A 24,498-nucleotide genomic window follows, 5' to 3' on the forward strand; every position below is an offset into this window, starting at 1 on the left:
TGGAGAGGTGCTGCCAGAGTAGATGGAGCTTCAGCGCTCCCCCAGACCCCCCAATTCAGTGCAGCAGACCCAGTGCCCTTTAGGGCCCCACAGCTGAATTGAAGAGCTCTGCTAGGTCAGACGAGTGGCCCTGAAGGCTCTTTCCTGACGCTGCCTCCTGGAGGTTTCCGTTGCCTAGAAGCCCCTGGCGGACCGCCCACTGGAGCATCTGCCCCACCCGCCTTGTCAAGCCATCTCTACCTTCAATGTCCATGAACTCCACCATGTAATGAGTTGTTCCACATGGCAGTTTGGCCCCTCAACTTCCCTGAATGCCTCCAAGTTACAGTATTATGGGAAAATGAAAAAAAAACCCTCACTCGTCTCCTCCCCTCACCTACATACAACTTTACCAACCTGAGCTGTCTTGTTGATCACAGGCTAGGAAAGGGGCTCCGAGCACTCCACCCCCTTGGTTGCCACCTCCTGCTTGGGAAGGGTGGCCCGCCTGGTTTCAAGAGCAACCACAGCTCAGGCAGAGGAAGCCTCCTGCTGGCTCCCACTCTACCCCAAATGCCCTCAACCATGGATACATACCCAACGAGGTCACAAAGTGTTCGTGCGCGTTGAGAGTTTTCATGCACCGTTTGTTCTTGTAGTCCCAGACACGCAAGGTCTTATCATCAGCGCAGCTCAAAATGAATTTCCCCCCAGAATGGAACAGGACACCACGAACCCAGTTGTCGTGGCCCACCTTCAAAAGAGAAGCCCCCGGTCACAGACAAGGACAGCAAGTCAGAGTCCAAATACTTTGCTCTCACCCCTGGTCCCAGATTGGTTGCCATGATCTTCTAGGATGGAAAGGAATGTGAAGACCATGCCTGCCTCTTTCACAAGAATCAAGAAGGGGAAAGAAGTCTCAGCTGAGCCTGGCTTGAATCCATGAGGGATTTTCTTCTAGCTTTAGCGTGACCTTGCTAACCAAACTGGTTCTGGCACTTGTGGCTATTCACAATGGGAAAAGGAAGTAGCAGGTGCCTTCTAGGGAAGCCCCAGACAAGTTCTCTGATACACCTCACCTCCTTGTGGGGCAAGATGACATGGCCAATACCTGGAACAAAAACACACGGACTCTCGGGAGGGTCACACCAACCCAACTACTGACCTCCATCCAACAGAATGGAGGCAGGAGAGGCTTGAAGATCCAAAATGAGATAAGCAGGTCTATATGGTCTCTCATTTCTTGCCAGTAGGGACAGTTAGAAGGAGCTGCCACTAGTTCTCAATCTCCTTCTAAGTCATAGATTGACAAGGACCATAAGACATCCCCCCAAAGTCGTACTGACTCCCTGTAGAAGTGAATGCTCTGAATGCTGAGAAGAAGAGATGGAGGCAATCTGAGATGTTGCCTCACCAAGCTCGAGGGGGCCGTCCCACTGACAGAGCCAAAAGCATTGCCCCCCTCCCCATCTTTTCTTGCTTATGGTGAAAAGGCACGACCTATTCCTGTCAGAAGCTCAAGCCTGATTCACATCTGCTCCTCCCAGAATGCGTGTATGTAGGAGAGCGAGAAAGAGAGAGTGAGGAAGCCCATGACGGGCCCTCCGGTGGCTTCCAATTGATGGGGCCCTGTCAAGCAGTACCTTGTTCAGGTCATGTGAACTGAGGGCTGCAGCTTCCTTGACTGAGTCACCACCCAGAATACACAAACAAATACATCCCCTACGAACCATTTATTCCCCCTCCCCAAATTACACGTCTAATTCTATTGATTCCATTTAGCTGGGATAACAGTTTGAGATCATCCAGTCCAAGAGGTTCCCTCGATAAGGATGGTGAACTGGCTTGAAGTCAGTGTGTGAACGCAGAACTTACCAGGGTCATAAGGCACATGCCAGTGCTAATGTCCCACATCTTGATGGTCTTGTCTCGAGATCCAGAGAGCAGGAAAGGCCCCGGCTTGCCACTCTTCTTAGTCTACAGAGGAGACAAAATGTGTAAGTCATGACTTGATTCACAAGCAGCACACATTCAACTCTCCTGCACGCTACGCAGAAGCCACGGCTGCCGCATTCATTCATTCACAAACAGCATGGCCGCCCTCAAAGCTGGGTTTCCTCAGCCAACGAGGGCAAGAAAAAAAGAACTCAAAAGCATCCAAAAACACCCTACATTGGACAGCAAATTTGTTTGGAAGTTTCATTTCGAGTGAACCAACATAGCTGCTACTGAGCAAAGCCAACCAGAGGAGTAATTCCAGAGCTACAGGAATATGGCATTCTATCCAAAAGAGAAATACAGGGTTGCACTTACCTGTCACTGCAGTTCACTGAGTGGGCTCCTGTGCAGGCACACATTGGGTCTGCACATGTGCACAGGCCAGCCCAGCAGAAGAGGAAGCTTGTAGTTGCCAACTAGCTGACTAGAAATGCACTCACTCCGCCTCCCCCAGCGGTGAAGGTGTGAAACCTTCCTGCCTAAGGTCAGATGGCCAGTTGGGGAAGAGTGCACCTCCCCTCAGCCCTTCCACCACCACCGTGGCCAATGACACAAAAAGCAAACATCTCAAAGAGCAGCCCACGGCAGGGTCGGAGCAAGGGGGGGGTGTCTGCACAGGAGCCCACTCAATGAACTACAACTACAGGTAAGTGCAACGCTGCATGTCATTTTCATGGGTTCACTGTGCAGGCCCACAATGGGAGTGGCAAGCTTCATCACTGTGGAGTTGGGCGTGAGGCACACTATTTGAACAACGCTTGCCACACTGGTCTCATTACTTGCCCAGTACATTGCAATTACATTGCACATGCCAGTCAAGGAGGGAAGCGTTGGTAAACACCTAAACATCAAAACCAATTACCTAGAGTGAAGTCGAAAGGCACAAAAAGCAACCAAGTCTAATCAGGTACCAATAAACTCCACCAACTGTACCGTTTAGAGTCTAGGTTTTTCCAAGTTAACCAGAAGACCCAAACTCTGCAAAGCAGCCATGGTGAATGCTACCTGGGATTGGAAAAGTTCCACTGACAATGCGACAAAGAGCCAATCATCAAGATACAGAAACACTGCACACCCATGATCGGCCCACTAAGCCAAGGCCACTGCCAGGCACTTGGTGAAGGTTCTGAGGGCAGTGGCAAGGTCGAACAGCAACACAGTATTCTCATACGCCTTATGGCAGTGGTTCGCCACCATGGCCTTATGGGAACAGGGGAAGCGTAGGAATTTGCAAACGTTAGTGTAAATAAGCATCACGCAAGTCTAACACTGCAAACCAAAGTCCCACGGATATAAGGGGGAAAATGTCGGGCACTTTCTTACCCACATATGCTTATTCAGAAGCTGAAGGTTCAAAATAGGACACTTTTCACCATCTTTTTATTCACCAAAAAGTAGCATGAGCACAACTCACAGGCATCCTGATCTTGGGGAACCTCAGCAATCGCCCCTTCGTACAGCACGGCATCAATTTCCTCTAACGGTGTTCAGGACAATGTAGGAGCACCGTTTCGGTCTTAAATCGTGCCGGACCCCCTCCTAGAGGACTGCCATCCATTTGGGTGAAAGGAATTGGCTTGAGCAAGGGAATAATTTATAATCCCAGGTCTTCAGCCAACTCTGGGCGCATGAGGCAGTGGGAACACCCAGAATCAAGCAGGGCTCGAGCAATTATGCAAGTGTTCTTAGCCGGGTTAGATAGAACAGTAATAAGGGTACTGGGGCGACCTCCGTCCCTCACCCCATCCTTGGTCGTATCGGCAGCATCCTTAGAAGCCGAGGTTGTCAGGCTGAGGCCCAGGGTGGTGTCTTTGGCATCAGCGAAATCAGAATCCTCCACAGCCAGAGCTTTGGAGCTGCCACGGGGGCTCTTGGGGTCCTTTGGGCCTTGGCGGCTGGAGCCTTAGAGGCAGGCTTGGCAGATGGAGTTGCGGTTTTGGGTTTCTTAGGGCACGACGCAGCCATATGGCCGGCTTCCCCACAGTAGAGGCAGAGACCCAAGCGACGCCGGCGATCCGAAACTGATTCGCCCGCAGGTTGAGTAGCCAGTGGACAGCGAGCAGGAACAGAAGGCCGTTGAGGAGGGGGAGCCTTTGAATCCCAACTTTCTAACGCCCGAGGTGGGCTGCAATTTCACTCCCCACCTCGATCCATTTGGTTTGGGTTCTTGATTCATCACAGCCCACCTGCAGGGATCTCAAGATGCACGGCATCATAGAACAGTTCTGCCAACATGCGATTGGCCCAATCATTTATTTTCCCCGCCAATGCTCTGAGTTGGCAGGCGAACTCAGCAGACGGTTTACTTCCCTGGCGCAGAGCCTTGAGGTCTTTCTTGGCCTGGGTACTTGCATGTAGATCTTCAAAACGCAAACGCAGTCCTTGCAGAAGGTTAGGCAGGGACGTCAATTCACCAGAGTCTCGATTGAACAGTTCCACATACCATTCAGCTGCTTCCCCATCCAGAGCAGACCCAACATCTCGGATTTTCTCATTTTCGGTTCAATACATGTCGTCATATTCAACCATATGGGTTTCTAATTGAAGAAGGAAATAGGGAAGTTTAGCAGGATTCCCATCGAAACGAGCGGGGATCTTGGGTCGTGGGAAGCCTCTCCAGGAACCAGGCATTGGTGGAGCAGGGGACTGTGCCGCTCGAGTACGTTGTCCCAAAGGTTGGGCAGCTGGGGCGCGTGAACCTCGTTGCGGAACCAGGTCAGGTTGGGCTAACCCGGGAGGCGCTGTCTGGGCCTGATCGACGTGCACCGCTGCTTCCCGGAGGCAAGTACATTCGGCCTCAATTCTTTGGCATTCAAAATGCAGGTCAGCTCCTTGAGCTGCCAGATCCTGTTGAAGCTGGGCTGCTGTAGCTCGCTCACAGTTCTCAATGTCTTGAAGGGTCTGTTGCCTTCTCAGGTCTTCACGCTCGCGTTGAAGCGCCTCACGCTCCTGTTGAATCTGGCCAAGTTAGGCTGCACAAGTAGCATCCGCCTGACAACCGGCAGCCAACTCCATATCTGGTTGTTCCCTAAGTTGTAGAAGAAGTTGACGTTCCTCAATAAGTTCCTGGTGATGCAATTCAGTCGCCAGCTCGAGATCCCTCTGCTGGCGATCACGTTCCTCCTGCAAACGGGCACGATCCTGCTGAAGTTCTTGGAACAGCACTTGGCGCTCCTGGTCAGCGGCAAGAGCTATCTCCTGATGCTGGCGGGCTTGTTCCTCCAACAAGCGGTTGCGGGCCTGCTGCAGTTCAAGTTTAGCCTGTTCCAAGGCAGATCCTTGCGAATCACGGTATTCCCGACGACCCTGATCATAGGCCGCTTCCAGCTGGGCGTTAATATCCGGTGGCGGGAGCTGGTGGGGATGCCTCATCTCCCAACAGTTCCTGTAAATCCCATTCCTCATTGTAAAGGATTCAATGGTGTTGATGGTGAAGTAACCTTGAGTGCATTCCACAGCCCGGGCGATGGGCCAGATGCATCGGCGGAGACTTTATCTTTGCGCGGGAGATGAAGACTCCGTTCCCATGGGAAGCAGGAAGGGGGGATGGGGTGAATGGTGTTATAACCTGTGCTTCTGGCGGGAAGTGCCATTCCTGCCACTGCGTGTACTTGAGCTTTCTAAGATGTCTTAATAAATGGACTTTTACTCCCAAAAGCCTTTTTATTTCTGCTTCTATGGAATTCCCTTACATTGTGGCAGGAATCCTGAAGTCATCTATATTCCTGTGCAGTGGACCTCTTGTGCTTCGCGATGGAGAGGTTGAATGTTACTGCGAGGAAGGTCACGGTAGCCCCAAAGAGGAGCTCCGACCTTTCCCTTCTGGATCTGGAGGAACCCGGCGGGAGAGCGAGACCTCGCTGGTGGCTCTTTCCGTCCACCATTATCATACGCAGAGATCTTCGCTTTACTTACTCGTTGGGCAGCGAGGGGCGTGGCGGCGACCATGGGGACTTCCATGAGTCGTTTGGAAACGCTGTCTATGGATGCGGCGCCTGTGGATCCCGAGGATCTCTACCGTTTTCGTGTGGATTACAAACCTCAGATGCAACCTGTCATGGAGGAGGCGGGACTTGACCACCTTTCATCCGGTAGCTTAGGAATAGTCATTGAACAATTCCCTGGATTTCGTATTTTGGTGATGCTCCCAAGGAACCACCCCGTGGCACAGCACAGGGCCCGTCCAAAGGACACGGCGGGATAAACCTGGAATTGGAGGGGTATCCGTGCAGCTTCCCAATCCGGACCCCTAATCGGGACCCAGCGACCGCGCAAGGGTACCTCGAGGGGAGCCACCGGTGGCTTCTGGCTACTCACGGTGTCTCCGATGTCTACGCTTCCAGGCGGCGAAGAGTCCGAAGAAAGCCTGCATTCCCAAGCCGGACCGGTTTCCTCTCCCGCTGTCGAGAGGACTGGGATATTGAAGTGGGCGACTTTCTGCGAGATACCCAAGCGGCATGGAACCGTGGAAGCGCCAGCTAAATGGGAGGAGAGCGGGCACAATTACTGCAGCAAATGCCGCGAAACCTGCAAGAGGGACGGGAACAGCTTAGCGCAAAGAAGTCCACTTCGGGTTGGACCCGTGCCAAGAAAAGCGGCTCCAGCGACAACTATGCCCAGAATCTGTCAGTCCATGAAGTAAAGAGTCCTGGAACATTCCAGACTGGATTTACAGCTTGCAGCGAAAGCGTTCAGGCTCTGCGCCTGCATAAAGTGAGCTCACTGAAGCCCTTAGCGGAATGAACTGGCTAGGGTGGAGCGAGAAAAAAGCTGCTTTGCATCGCGCTGGGATGCATTGACTGCCGCCCAGGAGAGGGATCTGAAGCTGCGTTGGAGAGGGAACTAGGAGGAGGCAGCAGACCAGGAAGCCCCAGGATTTGGAGTCTATGCTGGCTTGCCCCGGTCATGCACCCGGTTGCCAGGGGGGGGGCCGTACCTGGAGTCCTGCCACCCAAGCATCCAGCTGGCAATCACCGCCATGGCGCCCCGATTCCGGCCCCGTGCAACAGCTGCCTGCCCAACCTGCTCAACCCGGCATAACCACCTCTCCCAGCAGGCGCCAGAGCGGTCGAGGCGGGGCTACTATGCGGCCCCGATACTCCAGCCCGTTTTGATGGGACTACGCTTCAAGCTTCCCTACTTCATCTTGCAACTCAATGACCCCACTTGGAAGACTACTTGATGATTTATACCCGGTCTGGCCAGCGAAAAAATCACGGACATCGGCTCAGTCCCTGGATGGGGAAGGACAGGCAACCCGACTGGATTAAGTGACTCTTTTGGATTTGCAGGATGAGGGACTCTGGCTGAGTGCCCGCATTTCTGCCTCCAAACCTGGAAATGGCAGCTTTTCAAGATCCAGAGCGCCCGAGAATGAAGCTATCCGCACCATCCAAGAACCATCCAGCAGAGGCAACCGGCCATACGTTGCAGGAATTTGCCCGTGAATTTACGATCGCGGCGGCTGCTGGAAAACTTTCCTCCTGAGAGTGGCCTGAAGCATGGAAATCTGACGAATACTTCTCCGGATGCTGTGAATGACAGAAGCTCACGTGAAGCGGTGTTTTTAATTCGGGTTCCTCATTACTATTGCAGATTGGATCCAGATTTGGGGTCTGAGAGTGAGCGTCTGGATTTGAATAAATTTCGTCAAGGAGGCCATGCGGCCACCAGAAACCACTACTGTGTCCACCAAGTCAAACCCAGCCCTTCACAGGAAAAAACCACCTCCTGAGCGCCCAGTCGCCCGAGCTGGGATTGTGTCTTTACTGCGGAGGGCCGAGGTCATCCCCAGCAGCGCCAACTGTCCCCGAAACAAAACCAACGGCTCCAGCTCCAGCGCTGCTCCGTCTGCCAAACCATACGCGCTCAGGAGTCAGGGCCATGCCTCCTAGCAGGCTTTCGTCTAGAAAGCCCCAGTTTACAGAAGGCGACCCAGAGGGAGGGAAGCAGCTGTTTGCCTTTCTTCAGCCTCCCATGGACATGGAATTGTTGAGCTCTAGCGGTGAGGTGAAGGCAGCAGCTCAATACTGTTCAAGCATTTCTGGCCAACCCGCTAAACACACTTTCGCATTTACTAGCCTTGGCCCTTGTGGATTCCGGCTGCTCCCACTGCTTAATCACGGCCCCAGGTAGCCCCAGAGAATTTGGAGTCTGGACCGAAGATTCCCCTGGCTAAGCCCGCTACCGATTCACCCAAATGAATGGCAGTGACCCTCACCGGGGAGTGAAGGACCCGACCCGAAAGTTACAAACACCACAGCCGGTTCTCCTCCGTTAAGCATACGACCATTGGGAGAAATTAGATTTTAATTTTGAAGCCAGTGAAATAAACACTCCATAGTTTTGGGCATGCCTTGGATTTATTGTTACACATGAACCAAAGTTCATTTGGAAAATGGATCCCTAGGAAATTCACTGACCCTCCCTGCGGTGAACACATGAATTGGGGAGAAAACCAAGCGTCTCTGGCCACACCCCCTCTCCTGGCTTCCTCAGTGATTGCTCCCGATTCTATTGGCATCCCACCTGCACATCATGATCTAGCCAGGGGAGTTTTTCAGGAGCAGGAGATCGCGATCAGTTGCCACCCACAGAGACACTGACTGTAAAATTGTCCGCTTTATATACAACCAGGGGCACAACTACCCAAAGGTAGAATCTACAGCATGAGTCCCAATGAGGGAGAACCCCGTGCCTTCTTGGACAAGAACTGCTTGCTCGCTGGAGTTCATCTGTGGCCGGGCTACCAAAACACACCTGCGCAGCTGCTCCGTTTTGTTTGTCAAAAGAAAGATGGAGTCTTCTGACTTTTGCACAGATTATCGAGGAGTCTCAATCGCGGTCTCCCCTGTCAATAAATATCACTTTGCCTTTGATCAAGGACCTTTTAGATGCACTTTCTCTCGGCAAAGGGCGCTTTTATTTTTACTAAATTGGACTTGAGAGAAGCTTACTACAGAGTCAAGAATTGCTGAAGGCTATGAACACCTGACTCACGTTTAACACAAAAGGAGTTTGAGACAGTTTGAATATTTAATAATGCCATTTCGGGTTAAGTAGGGGCCCCGGAGCTTTTATGGCCCTTATCAGCTTGAAGTTCTCCATGGATTTACTGTACAAAGGGAGTTGTCAGGTAATACTTAGATGGCGTTTTAATTTACTCACAAACCATAGAAAGAGCATGAAATATTGGTTGAGGGAGGTATTGAAGCGGCTTGCTTGACAACTCTCTCTTTGCCAAACTCTCCAAATGCTGTTTTCAATCAGACCTCCATTTCGACTATTTTAGGTTTACGGATCTATTGAGCCGCAGGGCTTAAAATGGATCCTGCTAAAATTGGCCTCCAGTCCTCCAATGAGCCTGCCCCACCATACCGCATACCAAAAAAAAGAACTCCAGTCGTTTCTTGGTTTTGCTGTTTCTATACGTGAGCTTTATACCCCAGATACCTGAGACTGGCTCTCCCTCTCACCAGACCTCTCTGCACTAAGGGTAAAGATCCACTGTCCATGAAGCCGGGGCCCCCCCTTTCCTGGTCTGAGGAATGTCAAACAGCCTTTCAACTATTAAAATCCTGCGTTTACAGGAACCCTATCCTAAAGCACTATTGGACCCAGATCTCCCGTTTATGGAAGTTCCGCGTGGATGCCTCCCGGACAAAGCACTTAGAGACTGCCCTGTTGCAGAAAAATAAAGATGAGTAGGCTGGTTCCGTGTGCTTATTTGTCCTAAAAAAAAATTCTCTGGTGCTGAACTCAACTGGACTGCTGGGAGACAAAGAGAACTGCGGCCCATCAAAGTAGCACTCTCCCACTTGGCATGTATGCACTGGCTGGAGGGCCTAAGCTTACCCCTTTCAAAGTTTAATTGGATCATAAAAACCTGGCAGCTCTTTCCACTTACCCCCCTCCAAGATGTCCGCCAAAACTAACCGTTGGGCGTTGATTTCTTTCTCGTTTCTGCTTTTACAGTCCATTTTTCCCTGGGAAAACCAACAAACTGGCTGGCTCAGCTCTACCCGAGGGAGGGAGGTGTGGAGCTGCCTTCACGAGACATTCCCGCGCTGTTCTTTCCCCCTCCCAGTTGGGGTTGGCTGTCACCCGATCTCCAAGCGATCCACTTCTCCCTCCACCCCATTCCCAGTCTCCGTCTCTCCTTTCCTGCGGGAACTTCCGGGAGGCCCAGAGGGGCTGAAACCGCGAGCGCCCTCCAGCGAAGAGGAGACTCCCAATTGCGTTTGGAGAATGGAGTTTGGCGGAGGGAATGTTAGTGCGATGCCTCCCCTCCATGAAAGCAGGTTCTTGGCTTGCCCGCGATGCCCACGTTCGGCTGGACATTTTGGCTTTTGAAAACTCTGCATTTAGCCCGCCCGGCGGTTCTGGTGGCTGGCGCAATGCCGCAAAAGACATTGAGGCATACATTAAAGGCTGCTTTCGGTTTGTGCAGAAGCCAAAACCATCCCGGGAAAGCGCGATGGACTAATGAAACCTCTCCCGGTAGCCTCCGCCCTTAGGAAGTCATCTCCATGGATTTTTATTACAGATTTGCCGAAGTCCTTGGCAACCACGGTTTTATGGGTGGTGGTAGACTTATTCTCTAACAAGCCCATTTTATTCCATGTGCTTCCATCCCCTCGGCTCCTAAGTTATACGGCTGTTTATTCAACATGTTTACCGTCTCCATTCCGCCCCCGTTAAGGTGGTCTCCGACCGCGGCCCCCAATTCATCTCAAGTTCTGGAAAGCGTTTTTTGGGGTTGTTGGGGGGCCGCCCGGCCATCGCCGCCCCCTACCGCGTTCAAAGTGGCCGAGGCGGAGGAAAACCGGGCTCAATGAACCCTAGAGCTGAGTATTTACGTTGTTACACCAACTACCACCAAGACAATTGGTGCGAGCTTATTCCACGTTTCGCGTAATGCGCCTACAACAATGCGGTTCATAGTAGTACAAAGAAAGCCCTTTGAAATTGTGTCATGCAGTAGAAGCTCGCCCTTCCATACCGTTGCCCACAACTACCATGGCAGCTTTGGACCCCCCCCAGAATTTCAACAATGGAGTTTCATCCCCTAGCCGAGGGATGGAAGTAAGATCCAGACAACTTACAACAAAGCAAAGGACTCCCCAAAACTGCAAGCGGATAAGCTTACGGCTTCGGATTTTGCCCCTCTCGCGTGGTGGGCTCCTGGGTGTATTTATCTACAAAAAAATCTCAAGAGGCGTGCATAAATATTCCAAACTTGGCAAAGAGATTTGTGGGACCTTTTCAAGATTTACTAAAGTGATTAATGATGTCACTGCCGGCTTAGATTTGCCTAACTCTCTTAGTAACATCCAAGCCTGTCTTCCATTCCAGCTTGCTCAAGGACTCCGCTTCGATGCCTGTACGACCGCCGGAGAGCCCCACAACGACTATTGATTATTGGCCTTGCAACTCTGAGAGTTGGCCTTCCTCCTGGACTCTCGCGCTTTAATACATGGCAGCTTGCAATATTTAGTCTCTTAGGGTAGGATATTCCTCTGGGTATAATCAATGGGTTTTATTCCCGGCTGAAAATTGCCAAGCCCCACCCTTATTTCTGCTTTTCCACAGCGCGCCTTTCCGCTAAACCTGGGGAAGGGGTCTTCTTTAGGGGAGGCAGAGTGTAAAGGATTCAATGGTGTTGATGGTGAAGTAACCTTGAGTGCATTCCACAGCCCGGGCGATGGGCCAGATGCATCGGCGGAGACTTTATCTTTGCGCGGGAGATGAAGACTCCGTTCCCATGGGAAGCAGGAAGGGGGGATGGGGTGAATGGTGTTATAACCTGTGCTTCTGGCGGGAAGTGCCATTCCTGCCACTGCGTGTACTTGAGCTTTCTAAGATGTCTTAATAAATGGACTTTTACTCCCAAAAGCCTTTTATTTCTGCTTCTATGGAATTCCTTACACTCATCATAGGATTCCTCCTCTCCTTGTTCACATTCCATTTGGAATTGGAGGTGATGTTCCAGCTCCTGTTTCGGCCTGGGTCACTCGCACCTCCATCAGATGCAGGCGCTCTTCAAGGGTACGTATTTGAACCTGGGAGTCTTCAGCATCTGATAAGGGACACGGAACCTTGGATCGAGCCCCAGTACTGTGGAGCTGGAACTGGGCCATCAAGTCCTCAAATTGCCGGTCCAGGAATCGTTCCAGGGATTCTCTAGTAGAGCCATGAATGGTTGAAAGACCGATTTCTTGAAAAAAACGGAGAGCCGTGGGTTTGTAATCCACACGACGCCGGGTCGTGACTTGGTGGGTAACTGAGGGGACGTGTCCCACAACCGCACCACCACCGGGGTCTTCAGCTCGACCAGCAGCCGGCAAGCTACAAACCGACATGGCTCTGCGACTGCCACTGAGAGCAGGTCCAGGGTCCCGCAAGGCTGTAAATTCAGGCTCCAGGCGGATTGAGGCCACGAGGAAGCCACCAGAGAAAGCGCCTCCAGAGGAGGTGCCTCGTGAAGCAGGACCACCTGAGGAATGTCTGCGGGTCCCTCTTTGGGGGACACCTCAGACTCTGCATCAGAGGGGATCCAGGGTCCAACAGATTCCAACAACTGTCAGTTAATGCCAGACATCAGGCAACCTTGTACAGTCACCTATCAAAGGGCACTCTGAAAAAGGGAGAGTTCTCCTAATGTAACAAACAGACGGAGTCCAGGCAAAGTAACTACAAACAGTTCTTTGTTCACTGGGGAAGACAGATTCGAAACCAAGACAGGAGAGTTCCAGCAAAAGTATAAAATCAGTTCAACACCCCACCTCTCCCCAGATAACATAAACAAAGAGTATTCTCACAGAAGGAATTCAAAGAGAAGATAGCACACAGACATGAATAATATGCCTTAGCCCAAACTCCAAGTGCCCAGTCAAAAGAGAATTTAGGCGCACATACGAGTGGGAACCAAGGTCAAATACACAAAGCACACAACTACACATACAGCACTTGACAAGAGAAGAAACCCCGGACATTGTGGCACAGATGAAAGTTCCAACTGTTCACCAACATTTATTCTGCTCAGCCCCCAACTGTCATCCGTATCAGCAGACCCGGCCACAGAGGAACTAGTTAGCTGGTTCAGAAAAACCAGACTGTCAGGGAGAACCCAGACTTTGCTTAAACACCTGTTAGAGGAACAATTAGACGGCGTTTCTTACATTTGAGAGTCAAGCATGTACACCACCACCACCACCACCATGCCTGTACAATACAAGGAAGAAGTAAGGATAATTAGTGACAGGTTTGCCCGAACTAATGAGAGCTTAGAATAAAGTAGCCATCAATCCAATCCAAAAACCTTTATTAGGCATAAACTCCAGGATATACTGAACATTCCAAATACATTAAGAGGATCACTGTTACACATCTTGTAAGTCACAAATTAAAAATGTAGCAACTGCTGCCGAGATTTCTGCATTAGAATCGTTCAAGAGCTTAAACATTTTTAATTTGTCTGTAAGAAGCATACATCCTGATGGTAATAAAGCTCTGAGGTCAGTTCTCATGTTATACTTCGAACAGTAAATCAGAATATGAGAAATTGAGTCCGTCGTATAGGGACAATACCGACAACTACATTCGCTTTGTGGGATGTTAAGGAAGCGACCTTGAAGACAGACTGAAGGGAAAGAGTTGCACCTTGCTCTGGTCATGACCCATCTACACTTATAATTGACAAGCTGTTCTAAACATCCAGCAGGGCAAGATTTCTGGGATATAATCCCAAAATATAACAGGGAGCAAGAGCTTTGCGCTATACTCAGGAGAAATTGGTATTCATGGTCATATAGTCTGGTCTTTAGACGATAATAAATCTCCGTGGCGGTGAGCATATGAAGAGGCTCCCATGAGAAACCCAAGGAGATTTTTTTTTTTCAATATGAAGCCACCATTTTGATACGTTTGATTGGATACGTTCCAAGTTCTGATGCCAAGCTTGGATCCAGACGGGGATACCGTACAAAAGATACTGGACCACCTTGGCATTAAACACCTTCAGTGCTGCTGGAATAAACCTACCATGGATGTTAAAAATTCAATGCACCGCGTGGACAGATTTTTACAACCTTTAAGAGTGTTATCCCTATGAGTGGTCCAGCTTAACTTATGATGAAATGTTATCCCAAGGTATCTGAATAATTTAACTTGTTCGATGTCAACCCCTTGGATGGACCATCTCACGGGTCAAAAGATATTAGAAAAAACCACTATTTTAGACTTCACAGAATTAATGACCAACTTGTTGTTTTGACAATATTCACCACATTTGATCAGGGAGTTTTTGAGACCAGACCTTGTTCTTGATAACAAAACTGCATCATCGGCATAAAGGAGGATGGACAAAGGAACACCATTCAGATAGGGGCAATGAGAGTTCGAACTATTCAAAGTAGGGGCAAGATCGTACAGAAAAAGGTTGAATAACACAGGTGCTAACACACAACCCTATTTTACTCCCTGTGAAACCGGTATTTTAGGGGTCAGAGGGCCTGCTGTTGTACACCTTATCTGACAGGTGGGATTCTGTATAGAGACCTAATAAAGTAGCAGGGTTTGCAGGTGCAAGTCTGAGGAGGGGCTAAGCCAGGGGTAGGGAACCTGCGGCTCTCCAGATGTTCAGGAACTACAATTCCCATCAGCCCCTACCAGCATGGCCAATTGGCCATGCTGACGGGAGCTGATAGGGAGTGCTGGTCCTGGTATCAGGCTTAATCCCTGAATACTCAACTAATTTCACAGGGGCAGTAATCTTTTTAACGTTGCGAAGCATCTCATCAGCTTTCTCGCTAAAGGGATGAGACCCATCCAAAGGCAGGTCCTCCAAGACAGGCTTCATTTCAACCAAGAGGCCCAAAGACCTCAATCAGGCAGGAGGAAGCCTGAACCTCGGTGGCAGAATCCACAATGCTTTTTTATATATATACTGTAATTTTTTATTGGCATATTTGGATCAATCTTACAATCACATTTCCTCATTATATTCCATCCATACTTTCCCCCCTTTTTCCCCTCCCACCCTGAAAATTCCTTTCTTCTTTCTTAAGGTGCGCAGCAGCAGGTTCATCCATTCTACTCTCTTCTCACTCTTGAATTCCGGCTTCTCTCATCCATTCTACGAATTCAGTCCAAGTCTTCATCATGCCCATTTGTTTTTCTTGCCATAGTTGGTTCCTTGACATTATTTTAAAAAATTCTAATTGTACTTGTTCCCATACATATTCTAACCACTTCTGTATTGTCCACATCCTTGTATCTTTCCATCCCAACGCAATTAATGTGTGGGCTGCTCTTATCATCATTTTATAGAATGTCTTTCTTCGTTTTTCTATTGTTTTATTTTCTATTATACCCATGAACGATAAGTCTATATTTACCGGTATCTTAACTTTTACATATTTTTCCAGAATCCACAATGCGGCAGCACCCACGGATGAGCTGCTTGCCAACATGCCTGTCCTCCTACTGCACAACCGTTACAGCAGGCCTATGCTCATCAGGGCAAGTGACCAACCAGAGAGGGAAGGCAAGACCACACATGCATGTTGTACTGGGACTTTCTTTCTTTCTTTCTTTCTTTCTTTCTTTCTTTCTTTCTTTCTTTCTTTCATATGCTGTCCCGTCCGTTCCCCCCCCCCCCGGAAGGGCTGTGGGCAGTGTACAAAATGAATTACCATAAAACACCGTAGACCCCAATAAATACCAATATATAAATTAAGATCACTGGCAATGAGGTGAGCTACTTTCATATCAAGTGCAACCCATTAATGTTGTCTGCGCCCAACCCAATCAAGTTTGCAAGCCTCCTTGTCCTGGGGTGTGGATGGGAAGCTCCTTTGCGTCTGAGTGGAACACTCGCCCAGAGTTAGGCCAAACACACCAACTCGCCAGCCTCTTTCTGAACTTGATTAGAGGCAGAAACAGCAGCAGGCTTTGCCCAGTCGGGGCGAGTGAAGTCGAGGAAGTTCTTAGTCATGAGGGGGCATTTTGGGAAAGAGTACAGGAGGTTGGTAATGGGGTTCACGGTGTCCAAAGTCAGCCCCCGAGTCAGGGACAGAGACAGGAGACGATGGACACCATCTCAGGGTCATGAACAATGTCAAGGCGAAGGCGATGGAGAAGGACGGCCACCACAAACGTCAGAGGGGTTACCTGCACCGCGTGGAGAGGTGGTCCTCGATGGTGGACAAGAAGAACGAGGGTGGTACGCCTGTAAAGCAGCAGGAAACGCTGCAGGGGAGTCAGCAGAGATGGCCAGCCAGGACCCCAAGAAGAGCAGCGTGACCACTTCTGGTGATGGGCAGGCGTCGGAGATACAGAGCAGAACTGGCCCCAGTGCAGCTAGGCACTCGGTCATGATGCTGAAACTGGCAATGACATGAATGAGACGCAGAGGACAAACCCAAGGAGGACAGTTGGGCCGGTCTCCTGCTCCACAGGTCAGGTGGAAGCTGCAGAAATGGAGGACAGTAGTAGGGGGTCTGCTGTCAGGGAGCTGCAGACAATGTGGAGGCAGTAACAGGCAGCCCCACCAACGCCAAAGGCAGCCTCGGAGCCAACAGCAACTCGACCAACGTCCAAGGAAGTGCCCTGCAGGGCACTTGGAAATCTGCACCTTGAAAATCTAGACCAGGGGTAGGGAACCTGCGGCTCTCCAGATGTTCAGGAACTACAATTCCCATCAGCCCCTACCAGCATGGCCAATTGGCCATGCTGACGAAGCTGGTGCTGGTCCTAATTTGAAGTTCCCTACCGGTCTAGATTTTCAAGGATTATGTATTATGGATCCCTAAGAGCTTAAGAAAAAACCTGGCCGTTCTTCAACACGTTGGAAAAGAGTGCTCAGGGCTGACACTGTCAGATGATCTGCTGCTGTTGGAATTCCAAGACGAGAATAACTACACAAATGTGCCTGTTGTCTGCAGCTGGTAATCAAAAGTATATAGCACTTCAAAGGCCACGGAAACCCACTGGTAGAAAAGAGCGGACGAAGAAGCATCTATCACAAAACAGTCTTGAAGACGCTTCACATGCTCTCCTTGCCTGGGGCCAGCAGAGGGCAGGGGAGAGTGAACAGTGGCCACCAGGCAGACCCTCACAACAACTGACCTCAATGCACCTCTGGAGCCTCTTTCAAGGGACCAAACTCAAACCAGCTGACTTCTGCCCTTCAGGACACACCCATCCCTTCCCACTGCTGTTTCAAAAATGGAAGGCAGGGGTCCTTCCATTACAAGACACGCCCCCCTCCCGGATTTTCACGGTTGACACTTCAAGGCAGACCAGCCTGCTAACGAACTGTGTAGCAGATAAACAGGAGACCTGCTCCAGAGACGGGTAGCCAGAACTCTCTTCTCCAACCGAGCAGCAGCCAGCCAAGTGCCTCCCATATCTTTCCTCCCTCCCCCAGGCACCCCACCCTTTCAGTCTCGACTTCAGCCATTTCCAAAACTTCTCCAGAGAACACACACTAGGACTCTGCCCTTCTAGGGTGCCATTATTAGCCCTTGAGCTGAGGAGTAGGAGGAGCAGCAGCAGCAGCAGCAACAGTTTGCGCTTTCATTTCCCCAAGATCTTTACATACAACAACTAATACCTTTTTCCACCAAAAGATCTAAGTGCAGTCAGTAGTCTTCGGCAGAAGAGAGTACCATGCTTCCACAGTAGAAAATAGTCCCTTGGTGTTTGGGGCGGGGGAAGAGTTAAGAGGGGGCCTTGGGAGGGCAGGTGCTGAGCCCAGCTCGGTGTTTGGAGAGGGGGAGGGGGGAAGGAGGGCTTTGGACGGCCAGTTCTAGGCTGGCAGGGCAGCAGCCAGCCTGGTGTGTGGGGCAGGGGGGGGAGGGGGAGGAAAGTGTAGGAGGGGGCTTGCCACTGCTGCCCTGCTGAGCCCAGCCGGGGGGCGCGTTGGAGGGGGAGGAAGTAATGGCAGATGAATTCACAATTCTACTTACATCTTTTTATTTTTTATTTTTTGTAAGAAGACAAAAGCAAGGTTCAAAATATACCAAAATAAAGCAATATGTAGCATGAACCCCCCCCCCCCCCCCGGCTAAAGAGGGAAGGAGCACCCACCAGGAGGTATGGCAGCTGTGGATGAAGCCAGCAGAAGGTGAACATTTTAGATAGCTGGCACATGAATCTACATGCCCACATGAGGCCGCCCCCCCCCCGCAAAGACAGCTGTAATACACATGAGAATGCATATAAGAATATTGATGTGTGGAGGGAGGGAGAAGGAAGAACAGGAAGAAATGACCCCCCCCCCCACCTTACCTCAGATCCTGTCGCCTCCGATATGGTGGAATAGGAGCTCTCAGGAGCCCAAGAGATGCATTCTACCACATGCTCGTGTTCTCTGAGTTCCGCTTTGCACTCCTTTGTCGCTACCACCCAAACACGCACGGTCTGGTCATTGGAACAGCTGGCAATCAGGGTGCCATCCTGGTTAGGTCGCACCATTCGGACCCACTCTCTATGTCCCGTGAAAGTCTTCACACAGTAACTGTTTCGCAAAACAAAAACACAAGGGATCAGTTAAGCACACTGTCCACAGCCCAGGACGGGGGGGCGGCAGCACCCATGTGGAGCTAAAGAAGATATTCAGGATGTCTGAATGAGAGCAGGAAAAGGCAAAGAGACAAACCAAAGGGGCTTGCCAGCGACCAGGGGTGCGCCAGCTTGGATGATCAGGGCCACTTACTGAGGAGGGGGAGTTTGGATTTATACCCTGCCTGTAAGGAGACTTAAGGTAGCTGACAAACTCGTTTCCCTTCCTCTGCCAACAACAGACATCTTGTGTCAGGGTTGTATGTACTATCCCTCCTTTATTCCTGTTGTTCTTGTTACAGTTAATGTTGACTTCTGAGGTTTTTTCCCTATGGTTATATGTTACTTCATGCTTTCCTGTTGTTTAAACTGCTCAGTCAGACGAATACTGGCTAAAATGAAGACAAAGGCTCAACAGGAAGTGATGGAATTTTTGTTCCTGCCTCCCTGAGATGGGGTGGAAATCACCCACCAAGAGAGTTCCGCCTACCAAGAGAAGGCCCCTTCACGGTGAGTATCCAATGGACCGTTCTCCCACAAACTGACTGCCAGGTGATTACTATGTGCAAGCCTGGATCCTGATAAGATGAAACCGAGTTGATTGAGATCAAGCTTGAATCTGGTTTATGCTGGTTGTTCTACCCTCTTTCTTTCTTGCCATAGTGTACAGTGCTGATATCCAAGACTTCCTGATTTAGGAAATCTTCAGTCTGTTTTCCATTTGTTGTGACATTTAGGCATTGCACCAAATTAGGAATTTTTCTTGGCTACAGACATTTAAATCCAGGCACTGCTGTATGAAAGTAAGTCTTTTTTCCTTCATGCTGTTGTCCCCATATTGCAGAATCCACTCACTCCTTTCTTGGCATCAGCTACATAATTGGGCAACAGTCGTGAAGTCTGTTTCAGTAACTTCTCTCTGATGCCCAAGTCTTTCTGCCTTTACAACTCTAGCTGTTGTTCTTCCTTGAAGCCGTGGCCTCCACCGAGTCAGTTCAGCCATAAATACGTAGCTGATCTTTCACAGGGCAGCCAGATGTTGCCATGGAGGGGTTTCCTTCTTGACTGACACCCACTGAAAAAATGCTCATAACCTATGGTTGCCTTTGAATTTTTCCTCCTCCTCCTCCTCCTCCTCCCCATTTCCTAGCAAATATTTAATTATGCTGCATCTGGTTTCTTTCCCTCCTTTGCCTATTGGTGATTTTTTTTCTTTTAGTAGCCAGAGTTTTGATTACAGTCAGGGGACTTGTAAGCTTGTATTGTAACTGTGGTTGCATTCATTTTGCATTTCTTATGTAATCCCTTTCTTCTCAAGACTCAAATTAAAAGTCAGTAATAAACTTTCAACAAACAATCAGTACCCCCTCGTCATTAAAATGCCCTCTTAGAAAGTTCTGTTTATTACATTCTGCAAAAAGCAATGGCATAGGAGCCTTCTGACCTTGTTTGGTGACAGGAAGATTATTTTACTTGATAGAGGTCTTTATGGAGAACCTTGGTATTGGCAGTTACTGATCTTACTCAGTTGCACAGCTGCACCTTCACAAGGCCCTGCTCACATGAGCAAAGCTGTCATAGCATAATTGTATGAACTGATTCAAATTTCAAACCTGAAATGATTTAGATGTTATATTTCTTACCAGCCTCATCACAATATCTACAATATAGGTCTGCCTTACAGATTGTGTGTTTGTATAGAATTTTGAACACTTGAACACATATGAATACTAAAAGTTATGAACCCATCTGCTTAGCTTGTAAGCATTATTAAGTCATCTGCTTTGCAGAAATACTGTGTTCGTTAATGTGTCAAATAGCACTTTTTAATTCCCTTGTCTAATTGGAATTAAAAACTCACTGCCTGCTACGGTGATTTTTTCCCACCATTGGTTTGGGGTTTTTTTGCTTGCTTTAGCTCTTCCTGTGGATATCAATACCAGGTGTGAAGGATAGTCTAATATTAAGAATATATTATCGTCCCCCTGACCAAAGCGCACAAGAGGATTCTGAGATGGAAAAAGAAATTAGAGAGGCCAACAAAAGCAAAAACATAGTGGTAATGGGTGATTTTAACTATCCCCACATAAACTGGAAAAATGCATGTTCAGGTCATAGTAAGGAGAGAACATTCCTGGATATGCTAAATGACTGTGGCTTAAAGCAGATGGTTGTAGAACCAACCAGGGGAAAGGTGATCCTAGATCTAATTCTATGTGGGACTCAGGACCTGGTGCGGGAAGTCAGTGTTGTTGAGCCGATAGGGAACAACGACCACAATGCTGTCAGATTCAGTATCTCACCATGCGAACAAATGACAACTACTAATGTAGTTACATTCGCCTTCAGAAAGGGAAATTTATCAAAGATGAGGGGGATAGTGCGCAGGAAGCTGAAAGGGAAAATCAAGAGAGTCAAAACTGTCCAAGATTATTTAAAACACATGTTATTTAAAAACACAGCAATAAAAGCTCAGCTGGAACGTGTTCCGCAGGCTAGGAAAGGCAGCACCCAGTCCAAAAGAATGCCACCATGGTTAACAAGGGACGTTGAGGAAATTATCAGAAAAAAAGATGTCTTTTAGAAAATGGAAGTCCAGCTCAGCTAATGAAGAATACAAGAAGGAGCACAAATGGTGGCAAAAGACAAGTAAACTGTAAGGCAGGCAAAAAAGGATTATGAGGTATGCATGGCTGTGAACCAGCAATAAACAGTTCTTCAAGTACATCAAAAGTATGGCCAGCTAGGGAAGCGGTAGGTCCGTTTGATGATGAAGGAACAAAAGGAGTGCTAAAGGATGACAGGGAGATTGCAGAGAAGCTGAATGAATTCTTTGCATCTGTCTTCACCCAAGAGGAGGTGAGGAAAATTCCTGTACCTGAACCAAGCTTCTTAGGAAGCAAATCCGAGGAACTAGCGAAGATAGTGGTAGACAAGGAAGAAGTTCTGGCAGTCATTGATAAACAAAATGCTACCAAATCCCCTGGCCCAGACTGCATTCACCAAAGAGTTCTTAAAGAGCTCAAGCATGAAATTGCTGATATTCTCACTTTAATATGCAACTTATCCCTGAAACCAGCCTCCATCCCTAAAAGACTGGAAGATGGCCAATGTCACACCAATCTTTAAGAAAGGATCTAGGGGGGACCCGGGAAATTACAGGCCAGTCAGTTTGACATCTGTTCCTGGTAAATTACAATCTATCATTAAAGATAAAATTATAAAACATGTAGAAAAGCAAGACCTGCTGAGGAAGAGTCAGCATGGCATTTGCAGAGGCAGCTCCTGCCTTACAAACTTACTGGAGTTCTTTGAGGGTGTAAACAGGCATGTGGATAAGGGGGAACCAGTGGACATTGTCTACTTGGATTTCCAAAAGGCTTTTGACAAAGTTCCTCACCAGAGACTGTTGAGAAAACTCAGCAATCAAGGAATAAGAGGGGAAGTCCTCCTATGGATTCAAAACTGGTTGAGAAACAGGAAGCAAAGGGTGGGTGTACATGGGAAGTTCTCACAATGGAGAGATGTAGAGAGTGGTGTCCCCCAAGGATCCGTTTTGGGACCAGTGCTCTTTAATCTATTCATAAATGACCTGGAAGTAGGGGTGGGTAGCATGGTGGCCAAGTTTGCGGATGATACCAAATTATGTAGGGTGGTGAGAACCGCAAAGGATTGCAAAGAGCTCCAAGCAGTCCTTGATAAATTAGGTGAGTGGACTAAAAAATGGCAAATGCAGTTCAATGTAGCAAAATGTAAAGGGATGCACATAGGAGCAAAAAATCCAAACTTCATGTACATGCTATCAGTGCTATCAGTCACAGACCAGGAAAGGGATTTGGGCATCTTAGTTGATAGTTCCATGGGAATGTCAACTCAATGCATGGCAGCTGTGAAAAAGGCAAACTCTATGCTGGGGATAATTAGGAAAGGAATTGAGAATAAAACTGCAAAGATTGTCATGCCCTTATATAAAGCAGTGGTGCGACGGCACTTGGAGTACTGTGTTCAGTTCTGGTCGCCACATCTCAAAGAGGATATCAAAGAGTTAAAAAAAGTGCAGAGAAGGGTAACAAGGATGATTGAAGGATTGGAGCACCTTCCTTGTGAGGAGAGGCTGCAGTGTTTGGGACTCTTTAGTTTGGAGAGGAGACTTCTGAGGGGGGATATGATTGAAGTCTATAAAATTATGCATGGGGTAGAAAATGTTGACAAAGAGAATTTTTTCTCTCTTTCCCACAATACTAAAACCAGGGGGCATCCATTGAAAATGCGGGGGGGGGGGGGGGTTAAGACTAATAAAAGGAAACATTTCTTCATGCAACGCGTGATTGGTGTTTGGAATATGTTGCCACAGGAGGTGGTGATGGATAGCTTTAAAAGGGGCTTGGACAGATTTATGGAGGAAAAATCGATCTATGGATACCAATCTTAATCCTCCTTGATCTGAGATTGCAAATGCCTTAGCAGACCAGGTGCTTGGGAGCAGCAGCAGCAGCAGCAGGCCATTGCTTTCACATCCTGCATGTGAGCTCCCAAAGGTATCTGGTGGGACACTGCAAGTAGCAGAGTGCTGGACTAGATGGACTCTGGTCTGTTCCAGCAGGCTCTTTCTTATGTTCTTATGTGAGGTATGTGGGGCTGAGAGAGTTCAAAGAGAACTGTGCCCAGGTTACCCAGCAGGCTTTGTGAGTAGGAGCAGGGAAACAAATCCAGTTTCCCAGATTAGAGTCCACTGCTCCTAGACCACGCTGGCTTTCACGCTAAATGACATGAAATTGCAGTTAGACAGGCATGATCAATACTATCAACAGTAATGGGGAGAATGTCTGCAGCCACATTTTTTAAGAAGGTAAGGAAACATTCTCCTAATGCCATCCCCAACTCCAGGTGCAGCGATACTGGGTGCCAGCTCAAGTGTGAGAACTGTTGACACACAAGGCATGCCCATGGCTTATAAGCAGAAATGCAAAATTTCCAAAAATTCTGAAGCCACGAGGGGAAAAAAGTTCCTAAACCAACCCCACCCCACCCTTTCTTGTTTTTTTTTAAAAAAGGAAATTGAGAAAGAACTGAACTATATGGAATACTTCCTATCCTATAAAACCTAGATTAATTTTACTGCTTTAGCAACATAAAATGCATATTCAATATATTTATCGAATTTAAGTTACAAATGCCTCTGTTTTCTACAAGCAAAACTGCAAGTACCCAATTGCTTGAGTGAATACTTCAAGCTGGTGCATCTTCATTTTGCCATCTAGTTAGAAAGCTCCGTCCTCAATGACACGGTCAGAGTTTTCCTCAGAGTCCTGGGGGCAGTTTCTGCCCAACCTCCTCCTGATTTTTCCTCTCCAGTAAGGCAGGGCTATAAGCAATTTGATACCCAATTTCTGGGATATGAATCACAGTCGCTGAAGAGAGAGGTGAAAGGGTTAACCACAAGGAAAGAGTCAGGTCTACAGGAGACCAGGTGAGAAGCAATGAGAGCCTGGCACACTCCCATCATGAAGATTCTGCATCTTTCTAGGTGCAGAAATGCATCTTGGATTAAAGGCTGATGTCTACTACTTGCCCACCTTGTCCTTAAAAGAATTCAATCATTCTAGAAGAGAAGAAGCAGCGTTTGGATGTATACCCTGACTTTCTCTCATGTAAGGAAGAAGAAGAGGAGTTGGGATTTATATCCCCCCTTTCTCTCCTGTAGGAGACTCAAAGGGGCTTACAATCTCCTTGCCCTTCCCCCCTCACAACAAACACCCTGTGAGGTGGGTGGGGCTGAGAAAGCTCCAAAAAGCTGTGGCTAGCCCAAGGTCACCCAGCTGGCATGTGTGGGAGTCACAGGCAGCAGAGCTGGGAATCAAACCCGGTTCCTCCAGATTAGAATGCACCTGCTCTTAACCACTACACCACTGCTACTCACAGACTCCTTCCCTGCCCCACAACAGACACTTTGTG

The 24,498-nt window shown here is 48.7% G+C and overlaps 1 protein-coding gene across 1 annotated transcript in view; it reads right to left on the minus strand.

Annotated features, from left to right (window-relative positions):
- Nucleotides 1-24,498, minus strand: part of PAFAH1B1 (platelet activating factor acetylhydrolase 1b regulatory subunit 1) — a 126,125-nt gene that overhangs the window by 4,471 nt on the left and 97,156 nt on the right. The window contains exons 8-10 of the mRNA XM_048518758.1: nucleotides 18,271-18,499; nucleotides 1,855-1,956; nucleotides 577-733 (exon numbers count right to left, since the gene is read on the minus strand). Of these exons, the coding sequence (XP_048374715.1) occupies nucleotides 577-733; nucleotides 1,855-1,956; nucleotides 18,271-18,499 (488 nt within the window). The remainder of the gene's footprint in view (nucleotides 1-576; nucleotides 734-1,854; nucleotides 1,957-18,270; nucleotides 18,500-24,498) is intronic.

This window comes from Sphaerodactylus townsendi, linkage group LG16 (genome assembly GCF_021028975.2).
Source record: "Sphaerodactylus townsendi isolate TG3544 linkage group LG16, MPM_Stown_v2.3, whole genome shotgun sequence".
NCBI classification, from domain to species: domain Eukaryota; kingdom Metazoa; phylum Chordata; class Lepidosauria; order Squamata; family Sphaerodactylidae; genus Sphaerodactylus; species Sphaerodactylus townsendi.